Source organism: Phascolarctos cinereus, unplaced genomic scaffold (genome assembly GCF_003287225.1).
Source record: "Phascolarctos cinereus isolate Bilbo 61053 unplaced genomic scaffold, phaCin_HiC Scaffold_4;HRSCAF=312, whole genome shotgun sequence".
Classification (NCBI taxonomy): Eukaryota; Metazoa; Chordata; class Mammalia; order Diprotodontia; family Phascolarctidae; genus Phascolarctos; species Phascolarctos cinereus.
The window spans coordinates 487,672,898-487,699,947 of NW_027555847.1; the positions used below are offsets into that span (position 1 = coordinate 487,672,898).

At 39.1% G+C, this 27,050-nt stretch overlaps 1 protein-coding gene across 3 annotated transcripts in view; it reads right to left on the reverse strand.

Moving 5' to 3' along the window:
* MAPRE2 (microtubule associated protein RP/EB family member 2) overlaps window positions 1–27,050 on the reverse strand; it is a 191,733-nt gene that overhangs the window by 36,093 nt on the left and 128,590 nt on the right. For all 3 annotated transcript variants that reach the window (XM_020992501.2, XM_020992502.2, XM_020992500.2), the window contains 2 exons: window positions 5,012–5,157; window positions 2,098–2,311 (listed from right to left, as the gene is read on the reverse strand). In XM_020992501.2, the coding sequence (XP_020848160.1) occupies window positions 2,098–2,311; window positions 5,012–5,157 (360 nt within the window). The remainder of the gene's footprint in view (window positions 1–2,097; window positions 2,312–5,011; window positions 5,158–27,050) is intronic.

Here is a 27,050-nt window from a genome sequence, read left to right on the forward strand (position 1 = left end):
TATGATGAGTGGGGGTGACCAACAAGAGATTTAAGTGACCATATTTACCCAGTATTGCTGGAAAATGATGTGTTTGATATGAGATAATTTTCTAAGAAACTCATCCATTTAAACATTGAAGTGTCTAAAAAATTTTAACCATTTGAAATGGAAAATTTTTAAAATGTAAAAATAAAACTTTCTAAAACTTTTCCTGGCTTTTTAAACAGATTATAGCCAACATAATTTCAACATTTTTTTTAACAGCTTAGGATTTTTCATCATGAACATTAACCATTATATTTTGATGCAACGCAGCAACGCACGCAGGGATCACTAACATAAATAGGGCTATTTGTCCCTCTCTTGTCTCCCTACTTGGCATCAAGCAGTCAACAGCCACCCTTCATGCTCCTGTAGCCATACTCTGACCTTTTTATAATTTGCTATTTCTAATTTGTTGTGACTCACCCAATCAGACAGCCAAGGGTGTTAGAATCAGTGATTAGGAGGAGTAAAAGGACTCTGAAGAAGGAAGTACATGAGCTTTGGTACATGGACTGACACAGGACCACAGACCAACAGCTTCCAGAAGGGACCTTAGAGGGGAGTTAGTCCAAAAACTCCCTTTTACCAATGAGAAAACTGAGGCCCAGAGATAATGAGCGACTTGCCTAAATTCACACGGCACAAAGTGAAAGAGCTGGGATTTGAACTGACGTTCTCTGACTACAGTTCTAGCACTTTCCCCCTTGTTGTACACTAAGGCCATGGATTATGTTCTTGAAGAATGGTACTTTGCTATTTCCAAATGCTTTCTGAATGTTCCTGACTGTGAGCTCTCCCTGTTATCTAAGTCAACAGTGCTGCCCCTGGCCCTTCTCAACTTTTAAAAATTCTACTCAGTCTTTAAGACTAAGGTGAAATATCACCTGTTCAATAACGCCTTTGCTGATTCTTTCCCTCTTCCCCATCAGAAGTGATCTTTCCTTCTGCTGATACTCATATGAAATGAGTTGCTGAAGAAAGGAGTGACAGGAAAATCTTGGTTTTGTCACCTGTAAGCTGGCCTATGGAGGCTCTTCCATTTGTACATCTATGATCTTCTAAACTAATTACCTGAAATTCTAGAAAAATCAATCAGGAAGGAAAAATCCTACCCATTTGTTTACATGTTGAGCATTCTTTTATCATTCAGGTTCAACAAAACAAAAAGTTAAACAACTTTACCTTCCATACTGAAAACAGAGGTGGTGGTGTGGTAGACAAAGAGATGTCTGAAGAGTCAGGAAGGCCTATGTTCAAGGCCTGCTTCTGACACATGTGACCCTGGGCGGCCTACTTATTCTCAGTACTCCTGGCACCTCTATCTGACTATAGGTTGCCTCCAGGATCAAATGCAAAATCCATTTAGCATTCAAGGCCCTTCATAATCCAGTCCCCTCCCTAACTTTCCAGTATTCTTACATCCCCATATGTACTTTTTGATCCAGTAACACGGGCCTCCTGGTTGTTCCACGAACAACAAACTCCTTCCCTTGGTTTCAGAGATTTTTTCTGGATGTCCCCCATTCCAGGAACACTCTTCCTCCTCCACTCCAACAACTGCCCTCTCTGGCTACCACTGAGTCCCAACTGATATCCCACCTCTTACAGGAAATCTTCCCTAAGCCCTCAATTCCAGGTGCTTTCCCACTTTTAATTATTTACTATTTAATATTCGTTTGTATGTTGTCTCCCCCATTAGACCATGAGCTCCTTGAGGTCAGGGGGCTGACTTTTGCTTCTTTTTGTATCCCCATCACTTAGCACAGTGGCTGATAGATGCATAGTAAGTGTTTACTGATTGACCTGCATTGATACAGGGAGTTTCTTCATCTGGCAGATCTCTAAATTAATGAAATCACATCTAAATTAGTGCTATCCCTGTTACATTTATTCCAAATATGGGATTTACTGGAAGACTTTCCCCTGCTCTGAGATAAATGTGACAGATAAAAATAAATGATAATAAAACCTTGCCCAAAGGAACTTAAAGATCACCTGCTAGAGAGAACCAAGCTAAAAGACAATGGTTTCTAGAACAAAAAAACTAAAATCCTTTTGCTGTGATAGTACCTGCTGTAGGTGAGTTTGCATGGTGAGATTTCTTGGGTAAGTTGAAGATCTGTTCACCAGGGTCAGGTGGGGGAATTGCATCCTGGCCTTGCCGAGCCTCCACGGGGTCATACTCCTTCCCATCATAGTTCGCATCATAGAACTTCTTAAACCACTGGATGAAATCCAAGTTGTCCTGAAAGCGCCCTTTCACTAGCTTCTCCACCGGAATGACCTGCCAAATAAAATCAAATCATGTTTGTTACTTGTTGTCTCCCCCGTTAGACTGTAAGCTCTCTGAGGGCAGGGACTATCTTTTGCTTCTTTTTTGTATTCTTAGCATTCAGCACAGCGCCTGGCAAATAGTAAGCACTTAATAAATGCTTGTTGCCTTGCCTTGTTTGTAATTTGTGACTACTGTTTTCTCTCCCTCAGGTTCGTGTCTTTGAACAGATCTATTCTAGCATCAATGGTTTTTAGCTACTCTCTCGAAGAAGAACCAAACTAAAATGTCATTTTTGGAATAGTGAATACTGCCAAGCAAACCCAGAGTCTGTTTTATAATTCCCTGAACAACTAACTGTGCAGGGATACAGTGATTTCAAGAACATGGCCAGCAGAGAAATCATACTCAAGGGAAGAATCAATATGTGAGACTCAGTCAGGGCTTTCCTCCTGTTCATTATCTGATTTGACAGTCAACATTCCTCCTAGAGGTCTCATGTGAGGTCTCTGAACTGCTCAGAAATTACCTGGTTCTAATCAGCATACGCACGCTTAGTGGGCAGGCAGCAAAGGACTCCCCACACCTCTGAAGACGAATTTGGAACTTCTCTGTAACCAAGATAACTCTTCACCACAAACATTACACAAAAATTACATACTGGGTTGATGGGGAGGGAGAGGCACGACAGAGTTAGAATTTGTGTGTGAGAACTGGACTACATGTGTGGTGTTCGCCTTCTGTCGAGTGAGCAACATTGTTTGAAAACGTGAACTGATACAGTGTAAACTGACCTTACTGTGAGAATCTGCAATGTCAGCAGCTGCTGTGTTTATAAGTGATATACCTGCAGAATCTCATCCTGGATCCATAAAGGTAGAGTGAGCCTTTTAACACATCAGTGACAAAACCTAGGCCACGATGCCAAATACAGGGCTTTCTCCATTATAGCATGCTGCTTCTTAAGTTATCCTGTTAAACTAAATTATGTGCCATGATTTTTTAAAGAATGTTGTGAACAAAGATTCAATGGAAACCAAATTAAGTCAAATAAGACAGACTGATAATTGGAGGGGACTTTAACCCTCTTCATGAAACCTCTTTCTACTCACAGTTAACAAAAACAAAAATAGAAAAAAGCATCCTTACTTTTTCTGAAGTTACCATATTTAAAATACAAGAATTATTAATATCTGTTTTAATTAAGTAGTAGGCATTAATAAACCTTTGTAGATGATGATGATTTTGTACTTAAAGTTTAAGACAATAACCTGAAGAAAACAAATTTTAAATTTAAATCAGAAAATTGGGTTTGTATGACAAGATCTGTAGAGAGCTTTTAGGAAGATAAATTTGGTATCAGTACGTAGGATGGCACAAAGGCAGATGTGTAATTTAACTATCATTATGAGAGGCAGTTGATTCCATACCTCTACCTATGAAAATGTATGACATTCTTTCTTTTCTGCAAATATATTAACCAAGTTCAGAAAAGTGCATCATAGGATGAAAAATGAAGCAACCAGGGCTACTAATTATGAAAAAGTTATTAACTACCTGAATATAGCAAAAACGGATTGGATACTTTAAGTCAATTTTAAGGGATGGCAATGAAGAAATAGTAGGCTGAGGAATAACTGAGTAGAACAAGAAAGGTAGAGAAGTGGAGAGAGAAAGGGAAATCCCAATATTCCACTAATAAGAAAATAGTCCTAGAAGAGGTCAAATGTTGAAGGCAATGGTTCTCAAATTTTTTGGTATCAGAACTCCTCTGCACCCTTAAAAATTACTGAGGACCTCAAAGAGTTTTTATTTATGTGTTACATCTATTGGTATTTACCATATCAGAAATGAAAGCATCTAAGCATTATCAAGAAAATTGCTTTGATCTTAGAGACCCCTTGATAGGGTTGCAGGGGCCCCAGTGGTCCCTGGTCCATGACTTGAGAACTGCTGGTTTAAACCATGAAGGAGAAAATACTATCGTTGGAAAGTAAGTTCCTAAGAAATAGTGTCAAAACTTCTTTGTTAACATTTTCATAAGTCTTTTGTTAGAGACTATGTTATTTTCATTTTGAAAATATATAAAATACACCTACCCCTAATCTTATCACAATTTTAGTTCCCTAGTTCCTTTCTTGATTCTTTATGCCATTCCTGGGCCTAGACAAGTTTAGCATTGTGCAGAGAAAGCTATCCTAGGTTTGAAATCAAACTCTCAGCAGGTTTCCTCATCTGTAAAATGAGGGAGTCAGGACTAAGTACCTACTAAGGCCTTTTCCAGCTTTTAATCTATGACCCCATGAAGTAGACTGCTTCTTTCCTCTTATTCAACACTCCTTCTTCTTTAAGAAAAATTTTGTAATCAAGGAAGATATGATAAGAATGATATTCTTCTCTATAACTTAAGCAACATAACTAATAACGGCTCTTGAGTGCTTCTATCTATATAATAGTAAAAATAGAAAAACTTCTCAAACACAAACACTATTTAAAAATTAAAGCCGGATGGCTACTATTGACTTTTAAAAAAATTGATGTGTAATCACTGTGGGAGCTGAGCTAACTTTTAAATGTCATGTATGGACCTGAGTATTCATACTTTTGACTTTTCAGCTAAAGGCTGACTCCTGTATTTCCTCTATAAAATGATCTATAAGAGCATTTTAAGGTCAAATGACATAGTTTATTAAGTGCAATTCAGTCCCCTACCTTATCAACATTCATTCTTTTAAATGATGCTTGCAGAAGTTTAAAGTTGTGAATATATTCATGCTCCAACTTTGCTTGAAATTTTACTTTCTTCAAACTAATACAGCCTGGGAATAGCATGTCCATGAACTGGCAATAGGCCGCTCCTGAAATAAGAGGAAGAAAGTATTGGAATTAATCTTGATGCACAGAGAGGTGACAAAGTGACATGTATTATCAAGAAGAAAAGTCATCACATTTAAGAGCCCCTTAGAATCCATAGCAAGGACCATCTCATTCCAATGTGTTAAATGCCACCATGGCACTTACACGGTTCTCTCCTCTCCATTGGGTCTGGATGCACCAAGGATTGCTGTAGATTGGTAAAAGAAATGATTATGATGGAAAGAATAGGAGTCACTTTTCCGTCCCCAACTGCTGTATTATCATTTTGACGACACCTGGGAGAAAAGGACTCTAGAACGGATGATGAGAAGGCTTTTTTCGCATGGCAATGAAATTAATGCCTCATTATCTTAACTTCCTGAACTAAAAGAGCCTACTGGTAGCTAGAATATCAGTAGCTACAAGCTCAATTCCTTCATGCTAGCCCTGGCCTTATCCTTAGTCCCAGCCTCCAGCAAATGGCCATACTTATTTTCATTTTTTAAAGTTAGTTTGTTTGAGCCCTGAGTTGCTGAAAGACAGGCATGTGTAGTAGGAAAAAACAAAACTAAACTGGATAAGATGCAGTAAGTATTCTAGTCCCCAGAGCTACTGGCCAAGTGATTTTTCACAGGTGTTCAACCTCTCTGGGACTCAGTCTCCTTACTTGTAAAATGAGGATAATAACATCTGCACGTTACCTACTTTAGTGAAATTATCAAGAAAACAAATGAGATAACGTATGTAATAAGTCACTTTGAAACAGTAAATGCCTTATATGCTTGTAAGCTATTACAAAATGGATAGTTTTGCTTGGTTTTGTTTGTTTTCCTGAAAAGGACTCAGGATATAAGGATTTTTTTTTCTTGGAAAAACTGCCTGGTTTCAATGATTCAGTTTCTTTTTCTTCCCTTTCTGCTCTTAGACTGTGCAGTAAATGTTTTTGTGACAGATGATGATTAAGAATGGATTTCTTTGTCTGTTTTGCCATACTGATATCGGCCTCAGTACATAAAATCAGTGAGGAAGGGCTATGATGACAATAGTCATTGGTCAGCTGAAAATAGGAAATGCTTGGGCAGGCAGCAAGACAAGCTCATGGAGTGAGAGAAGAGTAATGTCTGCTCACATCTGAAGAACTTGTCAGGGTTTGAAAAGTGCTTTCTTGGCAATAAAACTAAAAGGTCAGGAGTAGATGTATTATCACCCCCATTTTACAAATGAGAAAACTGAGGCTCAAAGCAGTTAAGTGCCTTGCTCAGTCACATAACTAGTAAAAGTACCTGCGGCTGAATGATTATCTTCACCTTGCTCTGGTGTGTCCCTCCTCTAGCCAATGACTAGAGCTTAGGGGATTAGGTGATGCAGGATAGGTGGGAGAGAGGGAGTGTTTTTGAGAACATTCTACTAGGGGTGGGAAAGAAGGACTCATGAATTTTGGGGGACCACAGTGCCCTTCCCTGTCTTCTGCACTGAGTTACTCTCTTTTTGGTAGCCATTAACTTGAATGCTTAAAACTTACAATTTCATCTATTTTTATGCTATGACTTTCCTAGCTGCCTAGAACTCTGTAGGTCAAAAAGAGTAGACTTTTTCATAACTGGCAGTATAAAAGTTACTTTTTGAAACCGATGTGTGTGTATACACACATGTATGTCTACATGTATGCAGGTATGTGTAGATATGCATGTATATGTCTACATATCCCTTTAAGGCATTTTTAAAAACCTGGGATGCTTGACAGTGAGATGACAGCACCATGCCTTCACAAACTATACCTCCTTTCTCCCTGCACCACACCTGGGGCCTAGCTTAGTTGTTGCCTTGTCCTAGGGATGATGGCAAATCGGGTTGTTTGGGCTGTTTTGATGCTAGGGAGGCCTCGTGGGTCTGAGCAAGCCCCCAGGTCACTCTATATCCAAAGGGTGCCTTTGGGATTTGGTTTAGGGCACACATGGTGAATGAAGCATGGCTGAGCCTTTCCTGAAATAGTGGTCCAGGAGAGGCACTCACCAAGAAGGACAGTGAGGTCTCGGTGGAAGTTTCTCCAGGTCTAAAAGTAGGGAGTGAAAACATACACACATTGGGGCACAAGGTAGAAAATGATGTAGAGCAAAGAAGACTTCACTTCCCAGTGGCACCTGAACTTTGAAAGAAGATAGGGCATCAGAAAGGCAGATGAGGAGGGATGAATTCCAGGCATGGGAGACTGCTTGAGGGAATGCATGGGAATGTGAGATGGCATGCCAAGTTCAGGGAATTCAGGGGAAATTCTTAAGTTTTTTTTTTAAATATAAACTCTGTTGTCACATTTAACTCAGCCTGAATTGTGCTGATTTTTCTAACCTAAGTATAGGACCTTACATTTATCTTTATTAAAATTAATTTTATTAGCTTCAGTCTATTATTTGGAACCTATTTCTGTAATTATTAGTTAGCCTAGATAATGTGTTAATTTGTTAAAGATGTAATCTAGACCCTCATCCAAATCACCGATAAAAATTTTTGAAAAAAGGATGGAATTCGAAGCATAGTCAACAAATAGCTGGTAAACAAATATTTATTAAATACCTACTATATGCCAGGGGGCAGCTAGGTAGAGTAGTGGATAGAACACTGGGCTTGGAATCAGGAAGACTTATCTTCCTGAGCTAATCTAGCCTTAGACACTAGCTGCGTAATCCTAAACAAGTCACTTAACCCTGTTTGCTTCAATTTCCTTGTCTATAAAATGAACTGGAGAAGAAGTGGCAAACCACTCCAGAATCTTTGCCAAGAAAACTCTAAATGGTGTCACAAAGAGTCGGAGATGACCGAAAAACTACTAAACAACACAACTATGCCAGACACTGTTCTAAGTGCTGGGGACACAAAGAAAGGCAATAGACAGTCCCTGCTCTCAAGGAACTCACAGTCTAATGGACACCCTTGAGACTTCTTTTTTAGAATGATCTAATCCATTTATCAGTATTGTATGGGTAGAATCATTCAGCCATTTATAAATCTACCTAATGATATTACATACATACAGATACAATAAGATATGACTATCAAATAAGAGAAGGCTAACAAATAACTTGGTGAAATCCACAGATATCACATATATAGAGTTTTTCTCATCTACCAAGACTAATAATCCTATTAGAAAAGAAGCAAGGTTATTTGGCATGACTTAAGTTTTAGGAATTCATACTGGCACCTAGTGATCACTACTTCCCTTTTAAACACAGAGAAATCCTCCATTTGATCATGTTTTACAATTCTGCTCAGGATCAGCACTAAACTTACCACTATAGTTTAGAGAACATACGTTTTCCCCCTTTTCAGAAAATAGGCACAGCATTTGACATTCTCCACAGCTCTTTTATTTTCCATGATTTCTCAAAAGACCAGTAACAAACTATCCTCACCTGCAACTTCTCTGAGGCCCTTAGGATGTTATTCAGCTGGGCCAGTGGCTTGCCTTTATTTAGACTAGGTAGGGGCTCTCTTATTGTTTCTTCATCTACTTTGGATTTCATTTTCTTTTGCCTATGTCTATGTTCTACCCTTTCCCAGCTGAAAAATCATTTGCCTTGATAGAAAAATCTCTCCAAAGCTTACTTTATCATTTTGTCTCCTGAAGGCTAAAACTGTCCACTAAGTGAGTCAGGAATTTTTCAAATGCTCTGATTTTAGCTGTGTTCTCCAAAAGATGTCCAGGTACTCAGGTACTTGCCTCTGCGGAAAGCATCATCAGCATCTTCTATCTGATCAGTCACTGAGTAGCATATCATCAGAAATGTATTTCTTACATTTTTTTTCTTCTTTTCTTCTTATCTGCCTTGATTATCACTTCGTTTTCACCTTCAGGCATTGGAATCTCCATAGAGGTTTGCATGCTTTTGCTGTACAGAACCATTCTGTTTCCCCTGCTACTTTCAGATGTTACTTTTTTTTTAAGCAATTAGGGTTAAGTGACTTGCCCAGGGTCACACAGCTAGTAAGTGTCAAGTATTTAGTCTGAGGTCGGATTTGAACTCAGGTCTCCTCCTGACTTCAGGGCCAGTGCTCTATCCACTGTGCCATCAGATGTTACTTTTGAACAAGTTTTACCTTTCCATTGTGGTATTCTATGAGTCTCATCCCACCAATTTTCCGTGATTCCTGTGAGGTCAAAATTACCCTTTTTTGGTTAAAATTTCCAGTTAAACTTGTTTATGAACCATATTATGTTATGTGTGTAGCACCCCCTTTGAGTACACCTCCCCACTTTATACTCACAAGTGTGACTGCCCAGGTTCAAGATACACTTTTGGGTCCACACTCCTAAGCTATAGCTCATGAGCCCCCAGTGATAACATTTACTTACAGTAGTGAGCTAGAATACACGATTAGCTCAAAGTAAAGGCATTTACTTGCATAGCATAAGAGCATTAGCTGAAAAACATCTGTCCCATAAACCTGAACACACTCCATACAGATCAGCAGAAAGAGTGAGCACACACATAGAATATGCTCACAGAGAGACACCTATGGGGAACACGCACGGCCAAGGCAATTCACATCTTTTCAACCTGAGAGTGCCAATTACTTTTCTACTCTCATGGTATTCACAGAGCGTAATTCCTTAGCATGTTCTGCCGGTCTCCCTGGGCCTGCTCCTTCCCAGCTCTTCTCTGCAGCTCAGCACAACTTCACAGCTGACCTCTCTCGGCATGCTGTTTGTGGGGCATGGCATCTCCTGCTTGGCAAGTAGCACCAGTGGGTGGACAGAGGAAAAGGAAATCTCTTCTCCTAATGTACTGTTGAAGAGGCACAAGGAAAAAGGAAAAAAAATATTATTCCATCTCAAGACCTGTGGTCTTATTTCATAGCTGGCTCTCTTCTCAACTACCAGAGATGATTTTATTGTCTATACAACTTCTCAGAACTTGCTTTTTAAAGACCAACAAAGCTATGGCTTCTCCTACTAGCCAGTGGCTAGTAGTCTTATAACTCTACCAAATTAACTGAAGAGTTTATTCACAGCTCCTAACATAGTAAAGAAATGTAAACGTTTTTCAGCTTCTTTCACACTGGCATCAAATTTTATAATTTTATAATACTTGTAATAATATAATACTCATAATTTTATAGGATTCCTTTAAAATCTGGGAACAGGCCACTCAGGGTGAAAGTCAAACTTGAGTCACACAACAACTCAAAATCGGAAAGGGAGAAAAACCTAAAATTAACACTTTGCTGTCTCTGTTACCTGCTGCTTATAGCCTCTAATTGTATCAAGGGGGTTGAGGAGACTTAACAGGAGTCTCCTGATCAACAAACAGCATCCCTTCCACCCATACATGTGCATTGTATATTGACATTCAAAACAGGAAAGGCTTGCCTCAGGCCCCCATAGTACCTCAAGTTTGATAATGGGATGCAAATTAGATATTTGTAGAACATCTGAGAGGTTTTCTTAGCCATAGCATGGGAAAGATATTCAGAGCAGAAAAAGAATATTTAGTGAGGAATGGGCTCTGATTCAGCTGAGCACAGCATCCCTTTGATAGTGTTGGTCATTCTGCTGGGTCTACACTCAGAAGCTGGAGGGTAGGAGGCAAGAGACTATCGGTACCTTGGCTTCTGTACTTAGGGTACAAGAAATTATGTCAATGGTCCTGATCCAATTAGGTCTCAAGAGTGGTTTCAATACATTTTAAGGAAAAACTAGTCTAGTCTTAGGATGTTGGTCTTACCACAATATCTAAAGTTAATTATAGTTTCTGTCCCTGTTTCTAGTTATTTTATAGAGTACTGGTTCACCTGTTATTCTATTATTATTATAATTATTATTATTATTAGCCATACCTGAAATCATTCATAGTAACTGGTTTTAAAGTTTTATATGGCCATCTTTCTCACACTCCAAGGCTAATTATCAATTTAAAGACTTCAGGATCATATCAGCAAGTCTATGGCCAAATACTCCTTTCCAGCCTTCATCCTTAGCCAAGGTCTCATTACTCTAGTATCTCAATCTATTATTTCTCATTTTCTCATTTAAAGTCCAAACTCCAAATTGGAAGAAGAGATGAAAAGAACATTATGCCTTTAGATCTTCCAATATCCTGCCCGAGATTTTGTAGTTACTAAGAGATAACTTTTCATGTTTCTTCCAGTAGTCTCCATGATTCTCACGTGAATCACCAGAAATGTGTAGCTGTTAGGAAGTTGTCAAAGTCTTTGAACACATTTTTTTCTACTTTGGATCCCTGCTCCAAGAACAGAACACTCCTCCAATCAGACCAGGAACACTCTGAAGGGTGTCTCCAATGGCCGTCACTTGTCTCTTCTTCTAGGGACCAGCATCAGGGTCTTACACCTGATGGCACCTACTTATTACTCTTCTCATTGGTCTCTGCAGCATGGGATCCTACTTCTTCCTAAGAAGGTAAAAATTCACGCTTTGTGAGAAAAGCTTCATGGTAATTATATAAATCCAGGGGTTCAGCACTTCCTATCCTTTCTTTCTTCTTCTGTTACATTTCTCTATTGGTCATGTACTTTACCACAGTTTTAATTCCTTTCTACTCACTCAGGATTTTCTTTCCCCCACCTCCCCCTCCTTCTTTGATTAGCTTTTTTCATCTTCTCTATTCAATTCAACCAGCACATATTAAGTACCTACTAGGTGCTAGGCAGAGTGCTAGACGGAGGTGCTTCAAAGACCCCCCCCTTAAAAAAAATGCTTCTCTCAAAAAAATGCTGCTGGTCTCTTGAATGACCCAGAGCACAAAGAAGTGTTCTTTAAATCTTTTTTATCTTCTCTTCCAGCTAGGAGAATAGCTTGCACTTAATACATATATAACTGATTAGTGCCTCTGGTACAAATTCAAATATATCCCAAACTGGAAGATCATTGGAACATTCCTCCATGTTCTAGATACCTCCTCATATGGATATAGTGAGGGTTCCAAGACCTCTATGACTTCTCCTAAAATTCTGGTTGCTAATTGCCATGCATGGCTGTATGCCATGCTAACTGTCACCCTCTTGTACTGCTGAGTTCTCAATCATACAAGCTTCTGGATGCCTCTTATAAACAAACCAATCATCTTCTTTCTTGGGCCATATTCTATTTGTCAGCCCCTTCATATTTCTTAGGTATGAGTAATTAGTGTAGGAATGCTGATTCCTCAGCTGAGCTACCCAGGTTCATTAAACAATCATTAAATAAATTCAGCATATTTGGAAACTCTTAGAATCAGACATTACAAATACTTAATTATGAAATGGAAAAAGATGACTGGCTCTGAAGTCAGAAGACCCAAATTTGAATTCTACCTCTTATTACGTAAGCATAGCAAATTGTTCACCTCTCTGGGCTTTTTTTTTTCATTTGTAAAACCAAAGGATTAGACTAGGTGAGTTCTAGTCCTCCCTAAAATTTGTCAATTCTATGGTTCTAGTATGGTTAACAGGTTCTTTTCTTGAAGGATATTTTATAGTTCTGCTAAAAAAGCAGAGAGTGAGTTATATAATTGTCCTGTCTTCTCAGATTAGCCCCAACTTTTTTCATTTCAGACATTATCTTCTGTTCCCTTTAATATAAGAGGAGACTCTAATGTGCTCCCTTATCTGCAGGGACATTCCCTAAGCATAAACACACGTGTACCAAGCCAGACGTCATTAATACATTCCAATGAAACTATCCAATGAAGTTGATCTTCCCAGCACCTCTGCAGGTGCACATGCAGCAATGCATCACATTTCTTCAGATCTTTATTTTTGCAATTTCCCCCTAATGCTCCTTGATTTTATTTCTCAACACTGCTTGGGGAGTCAAATGTTCACTGTTCATACTGGACAGTCACGCATCAGTAAAAGGGAAAGCCTTCCCAACAAAGACTCTGCAATTAGCAACACTCTTCATTTTCCGACAAGCCTTACTGCAGAACCTCTCCTATCCACAATGCATGGCTTGATTTTCTGTTTCAGTAGGACACTCCTTTGGGAAATGAGGTCTCATTGATAATGAAAGGCAGTGGGGGGAGGGGGAAGCACAAAACAGACACATATTTCTAATGCACCTTAGGAAAATTGCAACTACCACAAGTACAAGGTTATTAATGTAATCTAAAAAACCATAAAAAGTGAATATTTTTAAAGGAAAATAATGCTTTTCCAAACACTTCCAGTTGTTAAAATTAAAAAAGAAACCTACAATAGTATATTCTCCATCGGTAAAAATACCATTATAATTAATTGGCAGATTTTAAAAAAACAGTTATGTGCTTTTTTTGCTCAAATAAATATTCTGTAGCTTGTTACCACTGTGCTGTTTAATTTGGTTAAAATGAACTGGCTCCCTTGCCCTGAGTCTCACATACAAAAATGAAGATTAAGAATTCAGGAATGATTCTAGCTAGATCACTAATTAGAATTCCCATGGTGATCTCCTAATCTTACTGCCTGCTCTCTTCTCTTTATTTGTAGTTATGCCAGTGGCAATGTTTAGTCTTACTTTTTAAAAGGCACAAATATTATATGGCTTTAAAATTAATTTCATGTAGTAAGAAGAGCTATAATCTGCAGAAAGACTTCTCATTTAGTTTTCACAAAAACCCTCACCCCTAAACAAAGTTGATTTAAAACATCTTTCTTTATATAAATTAAAACACATTAGTTATCCTTTGGTTAAACTGATTTTTCCAAAACAATCACTATATTTGTTAAAAGTCCTGTAAAATTACATGACCATACTTGAATGAGGTTAACTGTTCTCTATTTTTGATCCTTCTAAGGCAGGATTTATATGAAACCTTAAAAAAATTTCGTAAGACAACAACAAATTGTAGATAAAAGTGCCTTGTTTCTTTGTTGTTCCCAATCAGCCAGCCAGAAACAAAGAGGACCTTGAAGAAAGCCTGCATTTTAGCCATGGTATCTAGGGGAGTCAGACAGAAAGACCAAGCTGGTTTATCACTGAGACAAGTGGTACTGAGAAGAGAGATGGTGTAGACAGAGTGTGAGCTGAGGTCAAGTGAGGCCATGAGCGTAGCTGTGTCCCCTGGACCCAGCATTTGGATCCTGGGTTGGTGGCTGCCTCTCTTTGTCTGCTTCTCTTTCTCTCGTATCTTTTTGTCTTTCTTTTTCTTGTACATACTTTCTTGGTTAATTTCCCTTTGGGAATGGCATTGAGAGGACTGGCTGTGTGTGTGTGTGTGTGTGTGTGTGTGTGTGTGTGTGTGTGTGTGTGTGTGTGTGTGTGTTAGTGTGCACACCTGTGCCAGGGCAGCCATACCTGGGGGAGGGGTTAGGACAATAAGATTGGCTAGGATCAGAAGCATGTCTCTTCTCTGAGACTATATGGCAATACACATTCTACTTCCAGCCTTAATAGACTGTCTGAAGTCCAAAGGTCCCACGTCCCTAGGTTGTCCATGAGCTGGCACCTTGACACCTATGATGAGTTGGCTTAATCAAAACCCTATAGAAAATATTAGTACTCCTTAGGCTCATGGGATATTTATGAATACCCATTTCACCCCTTTTCTTCTAGGAGGAAATCCCAATGGGCAAACAACCAGAAACCAAATAGCTCAGCTCTAACACTTGAGACCAGTAGTACTGTTTGGTCATGTGATAAATGGAAAAAGAAAAAAGAAAAAGAATTTTGAGACTATCACAGCCATAGCCAATCAGGTTGTATGATATGAAAGTTGATGTAAAAAGGATAATAATAGCAACACTTTTCTATAATGCTTTAAGTGTTTACAATATACTTCAAGTGTTTACCATTTACTTTCTTCACTCTGTGAGGTAAGGCGGTAGAAGTACTATTATCTTCATTTTACAGATGAGGAAACTGAGGCACAGACAAGTTATATAACTTGCCCATGGTCACATCATAAATGTTAGAGTGAGGATAACTCATATTTTGCTTCTCGGGTTACTGCTCTTTTCACTTGATCGCGTGATGTTCCCAAGAATACTTGCACAGATGACAATAATTAATTTGATAAATGAATACCTTTGAAAGTGTTTGACTATGTACTATTCATATGGGAAGAAGAAAGTATAGCTGAACTCTGCATAGTTCTTTTGATCAACCCAACAATAATTACCTTTGAACCTCCTCTCATTCCTCTGTGCCTTAAACATCCACTCTAAAGGATGCCTGGCTAAACTTTTAAAACGAAAAGTCAAATGGAAAAGGTAGCTGTGTAAAGGTGTGAGCCTGATGCCTCCCAAATTTTCTTGTGAGGTTCAATAAGTTTCTTTCCATTTGCTAAATTCAGCCAGAGAGAGCCTGGGCATATACTCAATTACATTTCCAAATTCTTCAGAATAAAATTGTACATTTCTAACAAGGTACTCTTTGTAAATAAATTCTGCCTCAACAAAGATACTTGAATGTAAGTAAAATTTGTTACAAAAAGTGGCCTGTATGTGGAGTCCAAAATAGAACATTTAGAAAAGAAATTTCCAGTATGGTCTGGAACGAAGAGCTGAGACAAGGAGGAGAATGATATGCGCTACAAAATGTTACTGATTTTCTGGGAAGCCTGATATTGGAACTGGCAATGAGATGTCCCAGAGGACAGAGTCACAGGAGAGAGCTAAAGTTAGAGATTAAACCTTCCACAGAGAAAAGAAAAAGGGAGGTTGAAGAAGCTTTCATCCAAAATGAAAAACGTAGCAAAGATGTATAAACAAAACTAGGATTTTACTCCTTGCTCTGCTACTAATTAGTTGTGAGTCCGTGGACAAGTAGGTAATTTCCCTTCCCTGGGCCACACTCTCCTACCTGTAAAATGGGATGTTTGGATTCGATCATATTTAAGATCCCCCTAGGATTCTGTGAACATATTTTTATTAGATGTTTCTTTTAAAGATCTTTTCAAATGTTGCATACTAATTAAACATTGGTCTTCAAGTATTTTTGTTGACTCCAAATTTCACAATGCCCTCATCATTACAAACAATTAGAAAGATGTAGCTGTATATACAACTCCATAAAAAAACCCATCATGAGTACTGACATTTGTTTGAAGAGGAACTGAATATTGTGTGCAAAAAAAATTGATTATGTATGCAGAATTTAAAATGACATAAAACTGAAACATCATGTTTCTCCCGGATTGCATATCTGAAATCCAGGATGGTATACTATTCCAAATATAATTTTAATATCACAAGGACCCTAAATTAGATTGTATGTGTGGGGGGGTATGTAACACTTATTACAAAGATTCGATATCAAATTATTTCAGGGGTAATAATTTGACATGAGAAAAAAAGAGAATCAAGAAAAGAAAAAAAAACCAGGAAGCTCTGATTTAATAGGCAGATTTAAAATATAATTATGTGCAATTTTAAAGTTGGCACACATTTTCCATTAATAACTTGGCACCTTCTATAGTTACTTAAGTTTTATACAAATATCATCTTCAATTAACTTTTACACAAATATAATCTATAAGAAACAAAAAAGTGAGGGCATGCACTTCTGAAAGTGAGTATTTAGAGAAACCTATTATAAGTAAATCAGCAAAAAGTAGTGATCTTACATTAATTATATATTTATGGGCCAGTTACTCAAGATTGAATGCTTTGGTTATTAAAAAACTTGTGGACACTCACATTTTGGGGTAAGGACACACCCAGAGCTGTGAAGGGACAAATAGGAAGAGCACCTTGCTCTCAGCTGCCAGGATTATGTAATAGTTTCAGTATGGAGAAAAAAAAATCCACAACGCAATGGTTATTTTAAGAGCTGCCAAACTATTATTCTTCATTTCCAGGTGTGTAATTCTAACATGCCCAAACGTATGACAGTGATTTCTGACACTCCTTTTTTCGAGTGATGGCAGGTCTGATAAAATGCAAATTTAAAGACCCCATTAGGAAAAACTAGGTGAGGTAGGGTGAATTCCTTTTAGAAACAGAAGGGTTTTGGAGGGTGCTGGGTTTGATTACTGGTCACGGTGCAGAAATTGCTTAAACTATACAGACCTCGGCTATCAGTAGACAAAACAGTAGAGCCCTGCTTAGAGACCTGACCTTCATAAGGACCCTCATGTTGGCTAGCTTTACGATGTACTCATAGAGGATCAGAAAAGGGAAATGGCTTGCTAGAGTTCTCATGTATAAAAAATAAAACTCAACTCTGGTAGCAATGTGATCAGTGCTGACCGTAAAGGATCTTATGTGGGTTAAACACTAGATGAGAAAAAGGATGCTTTTCCTCAAAATGTTCTTGCCTCCTCTTCCTTCTCCCTGCCTACACAGTGCCTGCCCAATACTTCAAAGACAACTGGAGACTTTCCCTATCCTAAAGTAGGATTTCCCAATTACTCTGGTCCTCATTGAGGAGCTTCAATAGAAACAGAGATGCCAAATGACATTTATATGGCACTTTATGATTTATGTATTATACATGTTTTTGTCCCTCTGATGCTCTCCTGCTCACCTTCATGGCTGCAATCCAGGCTCCAATTGTTGCCTTGGGACCCTGCTTGCTCCCGGTTGATGAGAGCTCTCCCCTAACTAGCCTGACCTAGAACCACCGTACTTTGTGCTCCTCTCCTGTCACCTACTTGCCATGCCAAGCCACCTCCTCATTTCCATCTCCAGCTCTTGGCAATAATTAAATCAATCCTACCATTCCTAGAAAGGGCTCACCATGTCATTGATTTCCCAGACCAAATCACCTCTTCCTGGCTACCATTCCCTTACATGTGTTGTTTTTCCTTATTAGAATGTAAACTTCTTGAATGTAAGGACAGTCTTTCTTTTTATATTTGTATACCAAGTACTGGGCACAGGCTGGTATCATAGTAAGTACTTAATAAAGGCTTGTTCATTCATTCATTCACACAATAATTCTGTGAGATAGATATTATTATCTCCATTTTACAGAGAAGTAAAAGCCTCAGAGAAGCTGAAGTGATTTGCTCATGATCACGTAGTTACTACATTGCAGAGTGCTGGCACTGGAGGCCCTCAATTAGGTCTTCTGACTTCAAATCCAAATTCTAAACATATTTGCTGAGTCATTCATTTTGTCTTTTTTTTTTTTGTTTTGCCCAGGGTCTCACAGCTAGTAAGTGCTATGTGTCTGAGGCTGGATTTGAACTCAGGTCCTCCTGAATCCAGGGCCGGTGCTCTATATACCATGTCACCTAGCTGCCCCTGAGTCATTCATTTTGATGAAATGTTAATGTCTTATATTTTTGCAGAACTAGTTTATCTACAAAATGATACATTTATTAATAAATCCTCTGGGAACAAAGCTCATTTCAATCTAATGGACTTTTACTCTCTAGCTTCCTCTCCCAAATACTGTATTGGAACAGTTGGGGGTTGGGGTTGAGGGATGTGAGAAAGTGCTGCACTCAAGCTGAGGACTGGATAGAGAAAAGGCGGGGTTGATGATGACAGCTAAGTTTCTTTGAGGGTGCTGGCTGCCAATCCCAACTCTATGCTTGTTTTATGATAAGCTAGCTAGCTAAAGCTTTAAGCTGAAGGTCCCTCCAAGGACAAGATAGCCAAAGTGGAGAATAGTGCTTTCTGTGGGAGCGTTGATTTTCTCCTGAGACCACTCCTTGTGCCGTGATCCCAATATGAGATTTTCCCCCAGAGTTCTTTTTCTTCATCTAGTAAACTGAATATCGAGTTGGTAGCTGTTTGTCCACTTAAGGGGAAGCAACAAATGAAGCAACTCAAAGTATACATTTCCTAGAGTAAAGGTCCATTAGATTAAAATGAGCTTTGTTCTCTGGGGATTTATTAATAAGCATAGTACTGGAACATGGCAGGATCGAGGAAAGGGGTAGGGCTCTGTCGTGTGGTGGGGGCTCCTAGCTCTGCTATAATTGGTTACATCCACAAATCCCTTGATAATGATTTTGTACCACCCTATAGAAGAACAGAGGCCTGCTGACTCAGAACTATCACTTCTACCTCAGCAGGGCAGATGCAAACTGCCAAGGTGAGCATGGAACTCCTCAGTGAATAGCTATCGATGCCCCCTGGTAATTAAGTTAACAAAAATCATACCACACATGAAGGAAACTGAAAACATTTCTGATCCCGTGGATGTCTTCTCAAGGGCAACCTTACAAGTTAAGTTACGGGCCTATTGTGGGCAGGCATGGCACCTGACCTGGCTAAGGGAGGATCACATTCCTGGGCTCTTACTTGTCCAGTCAGTGAGAGTAAAGAAAGCACTGCCCAGGGTGGGACCATTTCCCACTGAGCCAGAGATTACCCTGAAATTGGGACAACATGGTATATCATTAGCACGTTATTATCTGTATTAAGTGACTTCTATGTCTTCTTATTTGCCCAATGAAACTGCAAACTCCAGAGTTACAGGAACCATGTCTTACAACTTATTCTGTTCCTCCTCAATGCCCGGCACAGTCCTCTGTATATACTAACTACTCAACAAAAGCTTTCCTCATGAATATTAAAAGAGAATACAGTTTTTATACTATAGCCATAGTTTTTGTATTTGGCAGCAACAACAAAGTAGAACTAGGAGTCATAGTTCTACTGCTTTGGAGCTGCGTAATACTGTACAAATCACCTCATTTCCCTGAAACTCAGTTTACGTATCTGGAAAAAAAGGATTACCATGTTTATACCTGAACTGCCTACCTCAGATGGTGCGGAGAGCCTCAAAATTAAATAATGTATATTAAAGCACTTTGGAAACCTATACAGTGCTATATACAAATGAAGATACCCTCAAAATAAAATACATTCACCACAAACACCTCACAGCACCCTATGTGTTATGGGCCTGACAGTAACATTCATTGATTGCTATGCAAACAATGAGTGGGCTAATAGGTCAGAGTAGGATACACACACACACACACACACACACACACACACACACACACACACACACACATGCACACACACACCCATAAAACCACCTACAGATTTAGAGGGGAATTCACTATTGATAAAGTTTTTTTTTAATCTCTGTTGTAAAGAAGGTCAAAAATGCACTTTTAAGGTCCTTCAGATATCTGTGGAAAACAGGATGAATTCAAAATGCAAAAGTTACATCATGTTTGAGTCTTTTCCCCAGCAGTTGGTTGCTTTTAAATAATGATATAATTTGGAAAAGAAAGTTATAAATTTGTCTATGTTTTCTGCTCTTTCCCTGAAAGTCCAAGATCTAGATGTAGGGAGCTGATTAAAAGAATTCCTGAACAAAGCTTTTCCTAAACCCATTTCCTAGTAAAGGGGTGGGGAGTTTTCTAGGCATTTTTCTGCTTGTTGAAATGATATTCTTTTCTTCCTTCAAAGCTTATCTCAGAGGTCATCTCCTCCACAATATCCCTAACTGAAAGTCATATCTGTCTCTTCCAGCTTTATTATAGGAATAGGCTTTCTTATAGGCTAAGGGTAGGCATTAGCCTTTTTTAGGCTAAGTTCCCAGAATTTAGCCTTCTAGCCACAGAAAGGGGAACTTCTGGGCAGCACATAAATAACCCTGAGTTTGAGAATTCAGAGATCTGGCCTTCCTGCAAAACAAGGGTATTTCTTGAAGAGCTCACCTCTTGGTGAGAGATCTCACCTAAGGCCTACAGTGCTGGGGAAAGCAGCCACCAGGAACTAAAAGTCATAATACGGAGGAACAATTTGCCTTTATTTAGTATTCTGCTATTACATTTGGACTTATTTGACACTGTGGTTCTGATGCTGTGTAGCAGCTCCAAGTGTGATTTCCTGCTAGGGCAAGCCAAGCCCTAAAGAGTAAGACAGAAACTCACTTAAATGTCAGGGGTTGATGGCACAGAATCAAAATACAGAGTGGCACTGAGTCTTGAGGACCTAAAGTGTGGGAAAGTAGCATTCACTGGAAAGGGAGGAGAATTGAATATTTATTTGCCATTGTGAGTCCTTTATGGGTTTTCTGAATTTGTTTATGAGTTCCTGTGAGTCCTTTGTGTTTTTTGCACTGTTTATAAGAGGAATAAATGTTATCTTGTACCTGGTGGTAAATACAATATTACTCCGGGTGCTCATATGGAAGCAGAAGAGTATCTTATCTACATTGTAGGGACCTACGCGTGAGCTCCCCACGGAAGCAATAGTCTTGGGATTTTTCCAAAGTGGACAAACCCTGGAGGAGGGCATAGCAAACCAAAGAGATTAGTAATATTTTGAGTTTGTCCCCCAGGATTGAGCTCAGTCCATGTAAGAGTCATGGAATACAAACATAATATCTGCCTGTTTCTGTGGTCACATTATTATAGAAATGAAAGAAGAAAAGCATAAAAATGTCCACATGAGAAAAAAGTCAATGCTTCGCAAACAGCAAATTCATGTAAGATAATTTAAGTTTGCAAAGAATGAAACTTTTTTTTCCTACAGGTTGAAACATGATTTTTTTTTCTTTTAAAAAATGTTGTAAAGAACTAAACACGGTACAGCCACAAAAGTTTCGCTAGTTGAAACTGAAGCTCAAACTAAACTATGTCCCTGGCTCTCAATTGAGCACCATCAGTGCTATAGACCATAGTTTCTTTAAACACTGATGCACATATCTTCCAGGGGTTGTAGAGAGACTGAGTTGTGTGCCTCCAAATGTCTTTTCCTTAGTGAAGGCAGCTCTATTAGTTCTTTCACCTTCTCTCTTATCCTAGGTGCTTGGTACCTACTAATCACCCCTTCCTAACATTGCCTGTCCCTTATTATCATCATTGTCCCTATTTCTTCCTGGGCAAAAGAGGAGTATTCACACGATTCTGTCTTCTACATATGACAAACTGGTCTTTTTTTTTTTTTTTTTGGTAGAAGAATAATGAGAAGCTTGAAAAATGGTGGCATATCATGTATGGGAGCTGGAGTCTTCAGAGGATTTGTGAAGGAAAAAGTTTGGGCAGACTAACATAGCTAATTAGGACCCAAAAGACTTACTTCATCAATGACCTAATCAGAGTCTGGAATAAAAATAAGGCATGAAAGGCTGAGACATTAGTAAATGGTGTTGCCTTGTACAGATTCCTGCCATTATCAAATGTTTGAGATCCTGCTGGGAATTCTCAAATGCAATTATAAATCCAAGTTGCTAATGATGCAAGTCACCTATACCTTATGCTCCCAGTAAGAAGATATCATTCTGGCATCAGTTTGATTAAAATTTCTTTGATCCTCTTATTTTTGTTGTTGTTATTGTTGTTTTTTGGGTAGGCAATGGGGTTAAGTGACTTGCTCAGGGTCACACAGCTAGTGTGTCTGAGGCCGGATTGAACTCAGGTCCTCCTGCTTTCAGGGCTGGTGCTCTATCCACTACACCACCTAGCTGCCCCCTGATCCTCTTATTTTTAAAATACAATTCAACAAACATTGATTGAGCAACTTCAGAGCACAAGGTGCTGTGCCAGGTACTGAGGCTACTGAGATAAAAAACAAACAAACAAACAACTGAGTTGCGGGCCTTGAGGAATTTGTAATCTACTGAGGACAGAAGACAGATGAGCAGACAAAACAGTATGAGAGACAGGTAGAATGTGATGAGGGCAAAGGAGAGCTACATTCCTATAAGAAAATCTGAGAAGGCAGACATCACTTTTAGCTAGGGATATAGAGAGGAGATGTCATCTGGGCTAAGCCTTGAAGGAAGATAAGGATTTCATTTCAACAAGCAGAATTATGAAAAGTCTCTTTTGGAGATGGGTGATGGTCTGTGCAAATGCAATGAGCAATGATAAGGTAGAACCAAGGCAGGGAAAAACTAATAGCATACCTTGATTGGAATGTAGAGTGTGTGAAGGAGAACAATGTGAAATAATGACAGCCATTATTATACTAGAATACATTTATACATAAGGTTTACAAAAGGCTTTGTATATATTACCTCATTTGTTCTACTGCATCCCTCTGAGGCTGTTTCCACTATTAGCTCCATCTTACACATAAAGAAACTGAGGGTAAAAGAGGTTAAGTGATTTGCCTAAGGCCACATAGCCATTAAGTGTCTGAGGCAGAATTTGAACTCAGATCTTCCTGACTCCAAGTTCATGCCACCTTGCTGCCTCATGAAAAAGTAGTTTGTAGACATGATGAAGGACTGTAAATTCCAGGCTGAGGATTTTGTGAGAGGCCACTGGAAGTTTCTGAACAAGGAAATTATAATTTGATTGGTGCTTTAGGAAGATTGCTCTCAGTTGTGTGAACAAGACTAGAGGGGAGCAGGCCAGGCAGGAGCCTATCACAGTGAACTGGGGGTGGTTATAGTATGTGTGGGGAAGAGAAGAAATACATGGAAAATACCATGCAAGGAGAATCTTCAGGGTTTAATGACTGATAAACTGCGAGGGGAAAAAACTGCAAATTTATCTATCCCAGCTTATCAAGCTGGTTACATGTCACACCAGTCTGTCCTTCACATCACATCCAGCCTACTGCCAGGACCCCTCATTCACCTCCTTCTCTCTCCCTCCCCCTTTTACTCTTGTAATGGATGCAGTAACTAAATCAACAATACCATTCATGCTTTTGGAAAAGGTACCTCAGTTGACTGCCTTATGGATCAACAACCATCCCTAAGACTCTCCAGACCAAAAATTTCTTCCCTGGCCACCACTCTCCCTGTATGTGTTTTCTTCCCCCATTAGAATATAAACTCCCTGAGGACAGGAACTAGAGTCCCCTTATTTATATTTGGATCCCTGGAAGAGAGCATAGTGTCTAACACAGAGACACTGGAGTGGACCATTTTCTTTTTCCAGATCATTTTATAGATGAAGAAACTGAGGCAAACAGGGTTAAGTGACCTGCCCAGGGTCACACATCTAGTAAGTGTCTGAGGCCAAATTTGAACTCGGGAAGATGAGTGAGTCTTCCTGACTATAGATTCAGTGCTCTATCCACTAAGCCACCTATATCAAGTACTTAATAAGTGCTTTTTCATTCATTCATTCATTCATTCATTCATTCATTTCACTGTTTGGTTTCCTACTGTGCCTGTTTAATTATTATTATTCTCCATAGTTTTCTTCCCCATATTACCTTTGATTATCAGAATTTCTGTGATTTCACCACATATACTCAACTGCCCCATAAAAGTAAATTACAATTCAAATATACTATTGTCTAATAAAACCATCCAAAAAAGGGCTTTATGTTTTCATTAGAGAAGACTACATAAGAGTTAATGTTGAGAAGACAGCAAAAGTTACTCTGACAGGGATCAGGTGGGGGGTAGTAGGAAGGTCAAGGGTCAATAATTCTACTGTGGTAAAGAACTTCCCAAAGAACCTCCTTCTACAGATGTAGCTCTGCAGCTATTCTATAATTTAGAGTTTTAGAAAGTTGCTTATGGGTACTGAGAGGTTAAGTGAGTTTTCTGGGGACACACAGCCAGTGTATTTCAGAGGTTATTCTACTTTTTTTTTTACCCTACTCAATACTAGTTGTCTCAAATTTTTGCAGTGGTAGAACCCTTCAGTTTAAAGAAAACTTTGGCAGAAATCTTGGAGTAAAGTCCTCTAAAGTTACTGTTTTAATAGCTATCACCAAATAACATAAGGCTCATTTAAAAACACAATAGCCAACATGGGATGCTTCATGGTTCCTTAGAGTATGGTCTGAGAAATACTGTTCTGTGTACTATCTATACCATGCTGCCTTTCTTTTTAATATAGATATCAAATCATATCCTTATTAAAACCATATGTTATCTTTTTTTCCAAATCCTCTTCTCTTCCTAGCTTCCCTATTTTTTTGAAAAGCCTACAGCTCTACTTCCAAAGATGGTGCGGGTGAACCAAGGTTCACAACTTCAGAATCACGGCAGACTTTTTGCTCTCCCTCATCCCCCATAGTTGCTAACTTCTGTTGATTTTCCTCTCCATCTTCTCTCTTCTGTGTCCCCTGAATTCCACTTACATGGCCATAAGCCTAGACTGGGTCCTCATCACCTCTTGCCTGGACTACTAGTGCTTAGGTTACCCATCCCCAGTTTCTCCCCTCTCCAAACCATCCTCCACGCAGATGCCAGTGAGGTTACTAAGGCCAGGTTGGACCACTTCATTTCCTGATCAGAAAGCTCCAGTGACTCCCTCTTGCCTCTAGGCTAAAATACAATCCCCTCGGTATGTAAAGCCCTCCCAATCTGGCTCCAGCCACTTTCCCTCACACACTCTACCTTCTAGCCATATAAGCCTTGTTTGTTGATCCATACACATAACATGCCTTTTCTCTCCCTTCCCTCCCTCTCCACAGGCCATCCCCCATGCCTGGGATATACTTCCAAGGTACCCTCATGTCTGGCTTCTAGAATCTCTGGGTTCCTGCAAGGTTTCACTCAAGTGTAATCTCCTTCAGGAAGCTTTTCCCCCTACCACAGATTGTAAATGTCCCTGACATTATTCAGTGTGTGTTTGTGCTTGCATGTGCTTGTGAGCACAGACACACAGACACACACACAATGTATATACACATTTACTAGCTATGTGATCCTAGGCAAGTCACTTAATCTCTGTCTCAGTTTCCTCACCTGTAAAACATGGATAAAAACAGTACGTGCTAGGGTTGTTGTAAAGATCAAATGAAATAATAATTGTAAAGCACTTAGCACAGTGTCTAGCTAGCACATAGTATAGTAAGTACTATGTAAATGTTAGCTATTATTGTTATTATTATTATTATTATTATTATTATTTAATCTGTGTACCAGATATTTCCCTACACTAGAATACAAGCTTCTTGAGGGCAGGGACTATTTTTTTCTTTTGTGCAGTATCGGGAGGTACTTATGAAATGCTTATGAATGAATGAATCCTTACTGTTAAGTAAAATCAGACTGCATCAAGGGAAAATCTTGTTTCCTAAGCTAATGAGATTCCTTGATGTTTGCCTCTTGTTGCATATTTCCAGAGGGTGGTGCAATGAATAGAGAGCTGGGCCTGTCAGAACTGGAATCAGGAACATTTGAGTTCACATTTATCTTCCTTAGATGCTATGTTACTTAACCTTTATTTGCCTTAGTTTCTTCATCTGTAAAATGAGGATAATAATACTACCCATTTCACAGGACTGTTATGAGGACCAAACAGGATAATATTTGTAAACCACTTAGCACAACACCTGGCACATAGTAGGTCTTAAGGTCCCTTAGAAAGATGCTGATTCTAAGATCTTTGGCACGTGGCTTCCTATAAGGAAGGCTTTCACAGATTTGTATTACAGATGACCCCAAAGTGCCAACACGTACTGTAAGCTGAAAGTGGATGTTCTGGGTGGCACACCCTTAGCATGACTTCAAAGATTCCAAAAAGCCCTCCTCAGCCACTTATTTCAAAGGCCCCTGTGAAAATGGAAAATATTTTCTCTAGGGGAGAAGTAACCAGACACAGTCGTTAGCAGTTTCACACAATTAGTTCATCTGATTACTCATCCAGTCTCCTAGCAAGCCCTTGAGAACATGGGACACATCACAAGTTAATTTTCACGTCTGAGGAAAGACCTGATGCATGCAATGCTTCTTGGAAAGACAGGGGCAGGTGGGCCTCTATAGTCTATAGAGGACTCTAAGGGAGTATGTGGGCACTTGATACATGGAGCGGAGGGGATGCTGAAGAGGTAGTAGTCCGCATCAAAAATCAGGGCAAAGGGAAATCAAAGGTGGTCTTTAAAATGACTCTAGCAGACTCTGTCATGCCACGCTTGCTGTCCAAACTGCCCAGTCTCATTCCAGTCTAAGAGCCGAAAATCACCAAGTATGATCCCTGATCTGAATACAGAAAATACAACACATGTATGCAGAGATGAGGCTGATAGTGCTTACTGACTGGTAGAACAAGTTCTAATATCTTGTGTGTGTGCAAAAAAAGGCACAAAATTCACAAAATCAACTTAATAACTGAAAATGAAACCCAGTTTTTGTGGAAGATAT